The following is a 15,044-nucleotide window of genomic DNA, read 5'->3' as shown; positions in this document are numbered from 1 at the left end:
TTTTTTTTTTAAGATTTTATTTATTTATTTGACAGAGGCACAGCGAGAGAGGGAACACAAGCAGGGGGAGTGGGACAGGGAGAAGCAGGCTTCCCGCAGAGCAGGGAGCCCGATGCGGGGCTCGATCCCAGGACCCCGGGACCATGACCTGAGCCGAAGGCAGATGCTTAACGACTAGTTCTTAAGGAGAAAGATTAAAGTGATGGTGTTCTTTCACTTCTCTTCTCTCCTTTTAAAATGGTTTTAGAGAATTTAGTAGTGTTGATTGCCAACCAGGGATGACAGGTCAAAGCGTATATGACATTTATTTTCCAGTCTGCACTTGTGATTCATAGCTCGCAATGGAATGTTTAATATTTGTAGATACATTGTCTTTTCCTAGCCCTAAAAATGTTCTTTTGCAAAAAAAAATCTTGTGCAAAACAAAGATTAAAGGAATGAAAGAAATGAAAACTAAACTCCTAAGTTTCTGAGTGAATTTTGCAAACTAAAACTCTTTTGCATGATGTCATTTACTTTCCAAGGTTTCAGTTCTATGCAATCTGATTCTTTTGCACCTTTTATAGTTAATTGAAATAGTTTGCTAATTACGGTTATGCCTTAAGAGTTGCCAGAAAAAACAATGAATTATTTTTTTAGTATAATTATATTCCAAATACTGCATAGAACAATATTTATATTGGTTGTTTATCTGAAATTGAGTTTAAGCAGGCAACCAGTATTTTAATTTGCTAAATTTGGCAACCCTACCTAAGCACAACTAGGTTCCTTTGTTTGTCTTTACTTAGAATACATAGAATATATAGAACAGATATGTATTTCCAAGTGGTTTTGTAGTTAAAGGCACACAATTTTCTCAAGGAAACAACTATTACTTGGCAAAGTGCTCTTGTATGTAAAACAGAACGCTTAATTCTCGGAAATGGAGTCCCAAAACTAGTACTGGTCTCCTGGTCTTGCAAATCAAGCTTTGCTGCTCAGCTTGGGAAACGTTGCCTTCTTGTTACTGGGTAAGCGGGCTCCACCCAGCTGCTGAAAGGAGATACAAATTGTAACAAAACCGGAAGTTGGCTAGGCTGCCTTCGCTTCTCAAGGTAAGCGTCTCCTTCTGTTCTCTTTAAGTCAGAGCTCTTTGCAAAGCGTTTAAAAATTGAAGCCAGCTAAGGCGAGAGTACTGAGAACAGGCGACTGTGACGATGGGGGCGGTCGGCGATGCAGAATGAATGCTTTAACAAATTATGTTCTGGAGCTTGTATTGAGCTAATGAGTTTTCACAAACGAGTTAGGATAATAAGATGTCGTGTGACTTTGACTAACGAGCTTTAATCCCAAGAAATGGGTGATTAAAAGTAGAGTCATGCTTGGGGTCCTGAAAAGCATGGACTTTATTCATGCACGTGTGTTTCTTTCTCCTTTTTAAAAAAAACTTGAAACTGTGGAAACTCTCTTTTATAATTAAACTTAATGGCATAATTACCTGTATGCAGATTACTTAGAGCCTTAGTTGGTTTTTTTTTTTTTTTTTTTTTTTTTTTTATTTATTTATTTGAGAGAGAGAGAATGAGAGAGAGCACATGAGAGGGGGGAGGGTCAGAGGGAGAAGCAGACTCCCTGCCGAGCAGGGAGCCCGATGCGGGACTCGATCCAGGGACTCCAGGATCATGACCTGAGCCGAAGGCAGTCGCTTAACCAACTGAGCCACCCAGGCGCCCCCCTTAGTTGGTTTTTAAAGTATGTTTTAATTTAGAGATTTTAGCTCCCCCCACCCCCTACCCCTGGTGTGCATTTAGCATTTCAGAAAGGCTCTGGTAAGACCTTTGCCACCCCCTCCTTTTTTTTTTTTTTTTTAATCTTGTCAGTGCTTACCTAGGGGCAAAGGAGATTTTTCAGTTTGTAAATGTGTTATCAGGGATATTTCTTTACAAAGCTAAACTTTTAAGCTCAGGTATTTTCTTTTTCTTCTAAATTAAAGAAAAAGTGGAAAGATTTGAGTACTATACAGAGGTAGAGGCTAAAATTTGGTTTATTGATTTGTTGAAAACAATGAGCTAGACATTTTATTTTGTTTAAGGGGATGAGTTCTGGTAATTTGCTTAGTAAGCCAACATGTTGACTATTTTGGCCAAGTGTAGCTTCTGTTTCACAGCTCTCCATTTGCGTAATGTCAGATTCTCTGGAAATCACACTGTACAAGCACTGTTTTCAAGGTTGTCTGCTAGTCAGTGGGAAAGGGGATCAACAAGCTGGCCACAAGACAAGTCACCAGTTGGGGCAAGTGTGATAACATTTTTTATTAGCAAAAGCAAAGCTTCTGGAGGTTCCAAAGAGAGAGCAGTTACAGAAGGTGACAGAATTGGGCAAGACTCCATGGAAAGAAGGAGATTTTAGTTATTTTTCTTTTAATTTATTTTTTATTTAAATTAAATTAACATATAATTTATTATTGGTTTCAGAGGTAGAGGTCAGTGATTCATCAGTCTTATATAGTACCCAGTGCTCATTACATCACGTGCCCTCCTTAATGTCCATCACCCAGTTACCCCCACCTTTCTCCCGTCCAGCAGTCCTCAGTTTGTTTCCTACAAAGAAGATTTTAATGGGAGACCTGGTTTATGGTGTGCACTTTGCTAGATGTTTCATATGTAATTGCTTTATTTAACCTTCACAAAGCACCTTGGTATTTGTTGCATTTTCTCTTAACAAAATGAGAAAATCAAAGCCTGGTGAGGTTAAATAATTTGCCCACAGTCACTAAGATGGTGCCTGCTGGATTCAAACCTGCAGCTGGATTCGAACTATGTGATTTTGATGTCCAAACTGTTCACTGTCTCATAGGATACATTTGAAATGGACCTTGAAAGAGAGGAGGAGGTTTTATTTACTAAAACAAAAACAAACAAAAGCAGTGAAGGTAACATAGAATGTTTGAAAATAGATAAAAGAAAAAAAGCTAAGTAGTTTTATTGTATTTCTTTATGGTCTTTATATATCCATATTTTGTAGTTATAAATTATTATCTTTTATTATATTATAAAGCACTACATGCTTTAAAATTTTTAGATTATTTTTATATTATAAACACTACATGCTTTTAAAAAAATATGCACAATACAATGAGGATTAAAAAGAGGAAGTCCACTCCTCTTCCCCTATTGAAAACACTCTCCTGGGGGTAACCACTCTTGAGAACTGTTAAAGTGTGGAGTAGAAGGTTTTTTTTTTCTTTTCCCTTTAACTTTTAACTAACATTTCTTTCAATATACTACATATCATTTCGTAATCTGCTTGTTTTCATTCCTCAGTGTGGCAGGAGCATGTTTCCACTTAAGTATATGCAGACTCATGTCTTAGGGCTTTTGTGAAACAAGTTGATACTTGCAAAGCACTTAAAAGAATACCTAGCTCCCATAAAGCACTCAGTAATTATTAGCTGTTATATTTGTCATTGACTTTTTTAAAAAATGTTTTTCCTTTATTTTTATTTATTTATTTGACAGAGAGAGAGAGAGCACAAACAGGGGGAGTGGCAGGCAGAGGGAGAGGGAGAAGCAGGCTTCCTGCTGAGCAAGGAGCCCCGATGTGGGGCTTGATCCCATGACCTGAGCCGAAGGCAGACGCTTCACCGCTTAACTGAGTGAGCCACCCAGGCACCCCGTCATTGACTTTTCTATTTCATTCTTTTAAGTGAGTGAGTATACAGTATTCTATAGTCTGGATATAGTGTAGCTTATTTTTGTAACCACCCAAATTGTCTTAAATTTTTGTTACTACAAATATAATTTTTGTCTAACTGTGCGAGTTTTTCTGTAGGATAAATTCCTAGAAGTGAAATTCCTAGGTCAGAGGTTAAGCATATTTTAGTTTAGTAAGATACTGTCAAATTTCCTCCAAAAATATTGTGCCAATTTACACTTTTCACTGTGTATGTGTGCTCATTTTTCTACATTCTTGCTTATACTGGATATTAGCAGTCTCTTGCATTTATCCATGAAATGACAGGCAATGAATTTTTTTTTTTTTACATAAAAAGCATAGTGTACAGAGATTTTTGTATCTTATTTTTTCCCATTTAACATCTGTTTTTACATGGGTAAGAATTTGATGCATGAAATAATGGAGGTCCCAGTTAGAAGGCAGGACATGGATAGAAAGAAGGAGTGGTGCTTATTCCAGGAGTTAGTACAAATGGTACGTTGTTGCAAGAGCATGGGAGAAAAAAATCCTTAAAATGGGGTTGGGCTGAGTAGTATGAAACATTAAATGTCTAAAGTTTTTGTCCTTAATTTAATAATTCCTGGGAAGCTGATGAAGGTTTCTGGGGAGAAGAGTGATATGATAAGAATTGTGCTTTAGGAAAATGATCTCTGATGTTGTGTAGGACAGATTAGAATAGAGATAAAGAAACAGAGGCCAATTGAGAGTGTTTCATTAATTTTGGTGATAGACAATGAAGGCTTTGTGCTTGGAGGTGATGGCAGAATGGAAAGTGGCAGACAGATGTAATAGAAAGAATGGACAGTAGAAGAGAGATGCAAAAGGGATAGGTAGGAGGGTGAAAGGGTGGAGGGAGAATCTGAAGAGGTTGTTTGGAAATTGGGGTCTAAAAGAGTATTTGGGGTCAAGTCTTGAGAATATGGGGTTTCGAGTATTGCTGACCAGAAACGTGTTGACAGGCCACCATCAGAATAGGGAAGTCAGGTGTAAGAGCTAGTCTGGAGGAAAAGATGATGAATTTCATTGCAGACAAATTAAGCTTATTGTCGTCCAAACAGAAATCTACGTAGAGTTGGAAATTTGAGTGAAAGCATTGTTCAGATGTGGGGTGGGGGCAATTGGAAGATTTGGGAGATATCTTAGGGATGAAAACAGGCCATGGAAATCATGATGAGCTTGCAGAGAAATGTGGGGGCCAAGGTAAAAAGTCTTGGGAATGGATACGTTCATGTATGAGGCATGAAGAGGAACCAGACTTAATTACAATATTTTTACAATGACTATTTCTGACATTTGACCTCGGATCTAGACAATCCTTTAACGGCCCTCAGAAGTCCATGCCCACTTTTTTGTCTCCATCTTTGTTTCTTTTATTGCTCCTATTCAAATTATGTACATTCTGAACCTGTTTTCCTCCATAATGCCTTGTTTACTTACCATGTCAGCCTTAAGGGTCTGATCTGAAGTTATGGATGGCTTATTGGTTAAAACCTCAGAAGCCAGATCAGAGACCATACTTTTCACCACTCATTTGCTGTGCCTCTGATAAATGTCTTTTTTTTTTTTTTAAGATTTTTATTTATTTATTTATTTGAGAGAGAGAGTGAGAGAGGGAGAGAGAGCACAAGAGGGGGGAGCGGGAGAGGGAGAAGCAGACTCCCTGCCAAGCAGGGAGCCCGATGCGGGACTCGATCCAGGGACTCCAGGATCGTGACCTGAGCCGAAGGCAGTCGCTTAACCAACTGAGCCACCCAGGCGCCCTCTGATAAATGTCTTAATCAGTGCCCTATTTTACATAGTGGGAACAATTATATCCTTCACACCTTCCTGGGTGGTTTTTAGGAATGCATGCTAAATCCTTGACATGATGTCTGACATGTTGTAAGCCCTTGGAATTGTTAGCTCTTCTTATTTTCTCCTTATACCTCTAAATATCTATAATGAAATATAATTTTTTTCTATTCTGCCCTGTGTGATCTTAGACTGTAGTTTTTTATAACCTCCGGGAGCTTCAGTGTCTGTACGAAAAACAAAAAAAAAAAAAAAAAAAAAAACCTTTGTATGTTTCTTCCAAGGATTAGAGTTCATTTCTGTGAAGCACGTACTGTGATGACTACAATGGATTCAATAAATAGTGTCATTTAAATGATAGATTACTGGTATTTGCTTTTGTTTCATTATTAGTTTTGCATCTTTAGAGAAGGGGCCATTCCACTTTCTACCTAATTTTGTTTTGTGGACAGGGTTATTGTGAGGGCCATGTGGAATGACCCAGATGAAAGCTCTATATCATGTAATAAGGTATTTGCTTCCAATCTTTTTTCCAGAGGTGAATAAAGAAGATGGAAACATTACTTGCTGAGGATGCTGTGATTAGGGGAATCAGGATTAGATTGTAGAGTTCCCCATCACTTTTTCTTCAGTGGTTTCCTCTACCTTTCCCTTAACTTTTTCTTGCTTTTACTTAAACCTAAATTCTTTTTCAGAATTTTTTTCAACCCTTTTAAGTTGTTAGACCTGACAGATCTCAAATTGGTATTCAATATGTCACTTTTGGTGCCTCTTTGTTTTTTAGAACCATCTCTGAAAATGTCATAACTCCAATTGTTAATTTAAAAAAAAAAATCTTTTTTTCTCTTTGCTTCCTGCTGTGCAAATGGAGTCTGAAACATTTTTATCTGAAGAAGTGGAAATACTTGACCTATTTTTCAATTTTTCTATAATTTGAGATTCTGCTATCAAAATCAATTAATTTTTGATGTGGAAGTTTTCTATGAAGGTAAAGTTAAATTGCTGGAAAGAAGGGGAGCACATTTTCTGAAATATTTCAGAAGGCTTGAACAAATTAAATGCAGATGAAAGAAATATATGAAAATTTCACTTGTCTAACCACAACAGTGTTGGGAAGAAATTAGCACGTACTGCTGATAAGGAAATTTAATAGTGATTAACAAATAATGGCAGTTATCATTTATTGACAACTTGGTGTTTTAGGCGTCAAACTAGTTGTTCTAATGTCCATTCTTTCAGGAGCTTTAGTTCTATGAAAAGTTCTCTATATTGCTTCTTAGGCTCCTAGAGTGGACTCAATATTTTGTTTTTTGTTTTTGTTTTTTAAAGTAAGTTCTACATCTAATGTGGGGCTTGAACTCAGGACACTGAGATCAAGAGTTGCATGATTTACTGACTGAGCCAGCCACATGCCTCAAAACACTTGTAGTTCTTTTCTAAAGTACTTTCTGTGCCCAATATGGGGCTCAAACTCATGACCCTGAAGTCAAGAATCCTATGCTCTACTGACAGCCAGCCAGGTGCCCCTCAACATTCTGAATTAGGCTAATTTAGATTTCAACTTTGTCACAGTATGCCCCCACTCAACATTGTTCATTGTGAAATTTGGATCCTTGCTGGATTTATTTACTTTCTACATCCTTCTCTCTGCAAGGAGGGAGCAGTGATGCAAAGTGAAGAGAGAACATGGACATTGCCCTTAGATTTAGGGTACATTCCCTGGCCTCTGTTTTTTCATCTCTAAAATGAAGGTACTATCTGTGTATTGTAAGAATTATATTAGATGTAGTAGTATCTTCTAGGTTCTCATTAAATGTTTATTTCTTTTTCTTTTTCTCCATGCTATGTCCTCTTTCTTCCCTCCTGTGTAATAGAAATGTAATCCTTTTATGTCTTAGAAATTTCATTGCTTCTCATGCAGAAGGTCACCATGAGAATGCTCATTTATTAGCCGTATTTATAGTTTCTGTTTAGGTTCACAAATGGGATAAAAGAGAATAGGACATTTTCATTGAATAAGTCCATCTCCTATCTCCAAGATCCTCCCTATTGCTTGGCTTATTTTTCTTTGGTTCTGAGAACTCTCCTTTTTTACTGAAATCCTCGATACTCCTTTTTTTTTTTTTTTTTTTTAAAGATTTTATTTATTTGAGAGAGAGAGAATGAGAGAGAGAAAGCACATGAGAGGGGGGAGGGTCAGAGGCAGAAGCAGGCTCCCTGCCGAGCAGGGAGCCCGATGCGGGACTCGATCCCGGGACTCCAGGATCATGACCTGAGCCGAAGGCAGTGGCTTAACCAACTGAGCCACCCAGGCGCCCCATGAAATCCTCGATACTCCTAACTTAGAGCTTGATTCAAGGCTGAAACTTAATGGTTTGTATATGCTCTAAAGTAGTATTTTTCAAACTGCAGGTTAAGATCAATTGATAGGTTGTACAATAATAATTCAGTAGGATAGATAAAACCAACATTAAAAAAAAGTAAGGAATAGAAAATGTATGAATTTATCCCAAGTGGTAAAGGTAAATAATGTCTCTTGAAATGTTTGTTGGGTCATAATGTAAAAATATTTCATATTTTTCTTATCTGAATATGGTAAAAAATTACATAAATTCCTTGCATATAGCAACCCCCCCCCAAAAAAAACCCCCAAACCAACCTTTTCTAAATTATTTAAATATTTTATAGTGAACCCTTCTGGTTAAGTTTTTTTTTTTTTTTAACAACTCATTCCCCATAATTAAGAAACCTTGTTACCCCATAGCTGTGCATTGATTAAGACTCTCACTGTGTGCTTATACTCATATCTTGGTAATGTAGATTGAGTGTTACTGGCCTGAGTTCCTACAATTTTTTTTTTTTAAAGATTTTATTTATTTATTTGACAGAGAGAGACACAGCGAGAGAGGGAACACAAGTAGGGGGAGTGGGCGAGAGAGAAGCAGGCTTCCCGCCGAGCAGGGGTCTGATGCGGGGCTCGATCCCAGGACCCTGGGATCGTGACCTGAGCCGAAGGCAGACGCTTAACGACTGAGCCACCCAGGCGCCTCGAATATGGAAAACTTTAAAGAATCCCACAAAATTGGTGCGAGTTTTTCAGTGCTTGAAGACCTCATAACAGAGTATAATATAGTTCATTATCCACGTTACATAATTTTAACTTAAATGATTCCATGAATAACTTCTGATTCTCTTTCATAACTATGCAGTCTGTTGGCATAGGTTGGCTAATGAATTAAAATATTACTTTGAAAAAAGGCTGTTTCTTAAATCATTAACTGGAAAATCCATCAGTAGCCATTGTAATGCAAATAGAGCTTCACCCTTCATGGTCAGCATCTGACCAAGGATAAAGAAATTGCTGGTTTACTTCTCTCCCTGACTACATTTGTTATATTTTCCTAATGATTGACAGGCGGTGGCGCCTTGGTCACTTCCCTTTCTGGGCTTACACTTCACTTCTTGCTTTGATAATTCCTAATAGCCTTTCCCACTTGGCTTCCTTCCTTGCCCCCTCCCTCCCTCTCTCCCTCCCTCCCACCCTTCCTTCCTTCCTGTTTAATCTTTAAATTTTTATTATTTATTTATTTTTTAAAAAGATGTTATTTATTTGAGGGAAAGCGAGAGTGAGAGAGAGCGACAGTGAGAGAGATCGACAGTGAGAGAGATCGCAGAGGGAGAGGGAGAGGAAGAAGCGACTCTCCACTGAGCAGAGAGGCAGGGCTCCATCCCAGGACCCTGAGATCATGACCTGAGCCATAGACACTTAACGGACTGAACCACCCAGGTGACTCCCCCCACTTGACTTTCTTAAAATCATAATGTTAGGCATGAAGGTGATCCTGAATTTATTCTGGTTCATCTATTATATTTCACACATGAAGAAGCTGAGACAGAGATTAAGTAAGTGGATTGACGTCGTTCAGCTAAACAATGCATAGCGGAGATTAGAAATCACGTCTTGTTTCCACTTTGCCCTGGCAGGAAGTCAGTGCCAAATAAATATTTGCTAAACTGGGCTGACTCTTCCCCTATACCATCCTTTAGTTGAGTGGCACATTACTGCATTTAACCTTCATAATAATTTGGCTAAGGTCACATGGTTAAAAAACTATGACCTTGATCGTCTCCAGCAAATCTTGCCTGGTCCTAAAAGCAGGTCCGCCCCTGACAAAACCACACGAAAGCCAAGTTTGAATAGAAAAATTCTCCTATTGCTCCACTCTTTAGTACTCTTTTTTTTCTCCCAGTTTTATTGAGAAATAATTGTTATAGATCACTGTAATATGTTTAAGAGTTATTTTCCTAAATACTGTTTCTTACAGTAATTAACCATTTTCAAAATTTTGTTTTTCTTAGGACTCTATAGAGAAATTTTGTGCTTCTCTTATGTTATACATTTTTTTTTCAGACGCTCTTGATTTGTTTATTTGTTCTTTTTGCTTATCCTTAAATGGGAAAAACTCTACCTAGATTTGATGTTTGATAAAAGATAGGGGTATGTGGTACCATTGGACCCTATACTATCTACTTATAGCTACTGGTGGAAGGTGCAGGGCTGGTTGAAATGTGTAGCCCCCAGCATAATTTCTGGTGTCTAGCAGGAATTCCTGCAGTTTAGTGCTGGTTCAGTGTGGGGTTTGTAATTTATGTGACCATAAAAGAGTAATTTATTCTAGTGATTCTAGGGGTGCTTTTATTTTGTCTAACTCCATCTCTATGGAGAATGAGCTGCTCCTTGGGTTCTGCCCATCTGCAGCATCTCCATAAGCTGACTTTTTTTTTACTGCTATGTAACATGTCCCTGCCATCCTCCTCTAGCCTTGTTATATGCGGTAATTTGCAGGTTCTGAATATAAGGACCAAGTGAAGTGATTGCTATAGGCTACAAGAGGGTGAGACTGACGTAAAGTAGCTAGTTTTCTGTTAGGCAGATGGTAAGAGGCTGGTAAACTGGATGAGAGAAGAATACTGCTTGGGGGGCACCTGGGTGGCTCAGTCATTAAGCGTCTGCCTTCGGCTCAGGTCATGATCCCAGGCTCCTGGGATCGAGCCCCGCATCGGGCTCCCTGCTCCGCGGGAAGCCTGCTTTTCCCTCTCCCACTCCCCCTGCTTGTGTTCCCTCTCTCGCTGTGTCTCTCTCTGTCAAATAAATAAATAAAATCTAAAAAAAAAAAAAAAGAAGAAGAATATTGCTTGGATTGACAATGGTGTTTCTTAATTCAGAAGTAACTGGGCTATGGGTAATAGAAATATTGTTTCTTGCAACTGGTTCTCTGTTATCCTTAGTTTTCAGTATTGCAAATTAAATTATCCACCCTGTCATGATTAATTAATTAATTAATTTTAAAAAAAGATTTTATTTATTTATTTGACACAGAGAGAGACAGCGAGAGAGGAAACACAAGCAAGGGGAGTGTGAGTGGGAGAAGCAGGCTTCCCGCTGAGCAGGGAGCCCGATGCGGGGCTCGATCCCAGGACCCTGAGATCATGACCTGAGCCGAAGGCAGACGCTTAACGACTGAGCCACCCAGGCGCCCCTGTCATGATTAATTTAATGGGAAATTGGGAGAAGTCATATCAGAGACTTATTTAGATGATGGTATTTAAATCCAGAAGAAACATTTCTTATTTGTTCTTTAAGCTTCCTAGGGTAAAGTAGAATAGAATCTTTCGCTTTTAGTGGACTGGCTTATTATTTCCAAATCATGCTAACGAAAGCTAACATTTATTTTCTTCCTTGTCAGACTTGGGGTTGTAACTTTATTTTATTTTTTTGTATCTTCATTTTATTAAAACAACTTGAAAGGACGGTGTTAGTTTCCTAATTTTTCAGGTAAGGAAGTGGAGGCATAAGTGATTTGGTTAAGGTCTCATAATTGGTAATTGGTAGAGCCGAGATGCAAATCCAGGTCAAACTTCACATATCATATTCTTTTTATTACATATTTTTGAAAATATGGTTAGCTGTCTTGGTGTTGACACCAAGCAGCCATCTAGAATTACTATTCTGTGGTATGAAAGCTTTATATTTTAATTATGTATGAAAATAATGTGCTTTTAATCTTCTTTTTGAGATGGCAGTTCTTGGATTTACCCTTGGTACCTTCATACTTGTGCTGCACATTAGTTCTGTGGCTAATTATCCCAGTGGAAAAGTAGGAACATCATGCCGTGGAATGGTTCCTGAACATGGTCATACTGCGCACCCTGATCCTATTCACAACATTTCAGTGAGTCAGATGACATTCAGACCAGGAGATCAGATCGAAGGTACTGTGCTGGGATTAACTATTTGGGTTTTGAGTTTCACTCTTTTCCTGTATGTATGTTGAATCTGTATTACTGAGGGATTTATACAGTGTCATTTAAATCTGTTCACCTGTTTTCATAAGAGACCGCCATCTTATACTTCTCATCTTGAGTTTAACTACTAACGATGACTATATATATATATGTTTTTTTCTTTTTTTTTTTAAAGATTTTATTTATTTATTCATGAGAGAGAGAGAGGCAGAGGGAGAAGCAGACCTCCCGCAGAGCGGGGAGCCCGATGCGGGACTCGATCCCAGGACTCCGGGATCATGACCTGAGCCGAAGGCAGACACTTAACCATCTGAGCCACCCAGGCGCCCCTAATGATGACTATATTACTTAAGTGGTATATCTGCTCCCCAATCAGAGTACGTTTTAAGTACAGTTTTATCATTAGTTAATAGATCTTTTTTAACAGTACTATTAACTCAATAGAAGAGGAAAATAAATTTTCTTTTGTCTGGTTTAAGGTGTAATAAACCCTTCTTCTTGGTTCCGTGTAAACTCTTGTGTTTTTCTGATTCTTCTGGTGAAATACGGGCTGTTAAAGGTGTGTCTATAACAGTGTTTTACAAACTATTTTCTGTGATTCCAGAAATGCAAAATATTAACAAACTTTGACAAAAAGAGCGTTGGAAAAATAAATTTGGAACCCTCCGTGTGTTACATATAATGTACTTCAGAGGGTTTCGTCCTGCTGAGTAGGATGTTAAAGGCCTTGGCGATTTTCAATAGAGAGACAAGTATTTACTTTCATTCAGCATTTTTCAAACTAATTTGGCCCCATGGACGACTCCCTGACCATCACCTACCGTTTTTTCCCCCCTTTGGAATGGCTATTGACATCTCATGGAGTGAATGTCCTGTGGAACACAGTTTAGAACTTCTTTGGCTACAGGATAATTTCTACCATTTTCTCTCCTGGAGCAGTTTTGTGTATGTACACCAGATTCGAACTGTGAGTGCCTCTTCTGAACAGTTTCCTTTTGGGGATGTTGCTAAACCTCTTAAACATCTTTTTGTTTGTTTCTCAGTTACCTTGTCAGGGAAACCATTTAAAGGCTTTCTCTTAGAAGCACGGGCTGCTGAGGATTTGAGTGGCCCTCCTGTTGGCTCCTTCACATTGATTGACAGTCAGGTGTCACAGCTTCTGACCTGTGAAGATGTACAGGTTTGTGTTATGTCTGAAATCTGTTGGTTTGCGTGGATCTTTTCACTACAGGGTGGTGGTTGTAAGATAAACAATGACATTATCCGTGTATTGCAGACATTTAAGTGGATTCACACTGATCAGGCTTTCCCCCTAATTTTCCTGTTTGCAATATATTTTTTACACATCAGCATCCTAGAAAAGACAGTAGCTTAAAGAGTTTTGATATTTTATATAGTATTGACTCATATTATATTGATTATAAAGGGTGTTAGTATTGAAGATAGGATTCTAGAGTCGGACAGAGGTCTAATTTTTATCATTCATTCATTTAATAAACATTTATTATATCAGGAACTGTCCCAGTGTGATATGGTGATGAGCAGCTCGACTTGTTCTTTGAAGAGCTCAGAGCATTACACATAGGTAGAACATATGGACATATGATGTATGATACATAAGTAGAACATAAGGATATAGGACAGATGTACAAGAACACCTAAGTAGACTTAGATTAGAAACACACAGGATGGGTAGGAAGCATAGCAGGGAAAGTCACACACAGGCTGGAGGAAATTGAGAAAGAGCTCCTTGGAGGAGGTAGTCTCCACATCAGGCCTCAAAGAATGAGTAGGAATTTGCCAGGTGAGTGAAAGTGGGAAATGAGATTGTTCAAGGGGAAGGTATTCCTAAAATATAGTGCTATGTATGTGGGGGCAGGAATTTTTTCTTTTGATGACTTTTCTGTGTTCTCTTTGTTCCTATTAATGGAAGAAATATAAATTTATAGTATAAATGAATAAGGAGCAGGCCCTATATAGCATTAACATACCCAGTGTTCATAACCCTCTGCAGTTGTTAAATTTCTGTGGACTCTAATTTATTGACAGAGCCGGCTGCTGATCTGGTATCCACTAGCCAACATGTATTTGTTGAGTTCCTGAGTCCCTGTTCTAAGTAGAACAGTCTTTACCAGGGTGTCAGCATCACCCAGTGATAGATTACTTTGCAAAATGATAGTCGTTCCAGCCATGCTCAACTATTGAGTGACTGAATGGTCGTTCTTCTCCATTTTATTTCAGGGATATGCTGTGAGTCACACAAGTCCATCCAAGAAAACAAAAATTAAAGTCTACTGGAATGCTCCAAGCGATGCTCCGGATCACGTAAAGTTTCTGTGAGTAGGAGAGCTTACAAATCTGCAACTAGTAAAATTGAAACAATAACTGTCTATATCATCTTTGATACCTGTTGGACATTTACCTGTACAGGAGAGGTTTGGTGTAGTAATGACACCACGTCAGTGAGATAAGTAGTCATTTTGCTTTTTGTTTGATTTTTTTCCACCTGGCACCTAATAGGCACTTAATAGACATCGGTTGAATGAGTGAAATATTGCAGTGCCTTCAAACTAAGAGGCATCAGTTACTACTATTAATACTTAATATGGTGTATGGACTGATACATTTTTTTTTTTTTTGATTTGCTCTTGTCTTAAGAGGAGAATATGAAAAAAAAAATCCTGAAATTTGGGTGACTTTTTTGTAGTGTTACAACTTGCAGATTAGATTGCCAGAAAAGTAAGATGGTGCATGCCCTCAGAATTATGAAATTTGGTAGAATTCGAAGTCCTTACTTCTACGTGCAAGGGGAAGTGGACTGTCGAAAAGCAGTCTGATATTCCTGAGTGGTGTTAGAGGCATATGTTTTAAGGAGAATTGCTCTCTTGGCACGTCTCTATTTTTTGTTCCACTTTGCACACAGGTCCCAGCACACAGTAACACAGCTTCGCACGTGTGTGTTGTGTGGACTGTGGCACCAGTAAGAGCTGATGGTTGCTATATAGAATAGCTTCTCCCCGTAGCTGCCTGCTACACATGCCCTGTGGAATAATTTGAACAGCACATTCTGAAATGGGTAGTAGTAGTAGTGTGTTCTTTATACGTCAGGGATTAGAAATCTGTGCAGTTTAGTCCCTAGATCTGGCATTCAGGACTGCCGTGAGTATGCCCAAAGAGTGGACAAGGAAGAGAGGAGAAGAGAAGAAAAGAAAGATCGAGAGCAAACAAGAGAG

General features: G+C 38.4%; 1 protein-coding gene across 1 annotated transcript in view; it reads left to right on the top strand.

Moving 5' to 3' along the window:
• Positions 1-1,072: 1,072 nt before the first annotated feature.
• The window catches only part of FRRS1 (ferric chelate reductase 1), a 44,011-nt gene continuing 30,039 nt past the window's right edge, over positions 1,073-15,044 (top strand). Inside the window, exons 1-4 of the mRNA XM_021690078.2 lie at positions 1,073-1,094; positions 11,583-11,778; positions 12,855-12,991; positions 14,053-14,147. Of these exons, the coding sequence (XP_021545753.1) occupies positions 11,583-11,778; positions 12,855-12,991; positions 14,053-14,147 (428 nt within the window). The 5' untranslated portion in view covers positions 1,073-1,094. The remainder of the gene's footprint in view (positions 1,095-11,582; positions 11,779-12,854; positions 12,992-14,052; positions 14,148-15,044) is intronic.

This window comes from Neomonachus schauinslandi, chromosome 4 (assembly GCF_002201575.2).
Source record: "Neomonachus schauinslandi chromosome 4, ASM220157v2, whole genome shotgun sequence".
NCBI classification, from domain to species: domain Eukaryota; kingdom Metazoa; phylum Chordata; class Mammalia; order Carnivora; family Phocidae; genus Neomonachus; species Neomonachus schauinslandi.
This window is presented reverse-complemented; position numbering and strand designations above follow the sequence as displayed.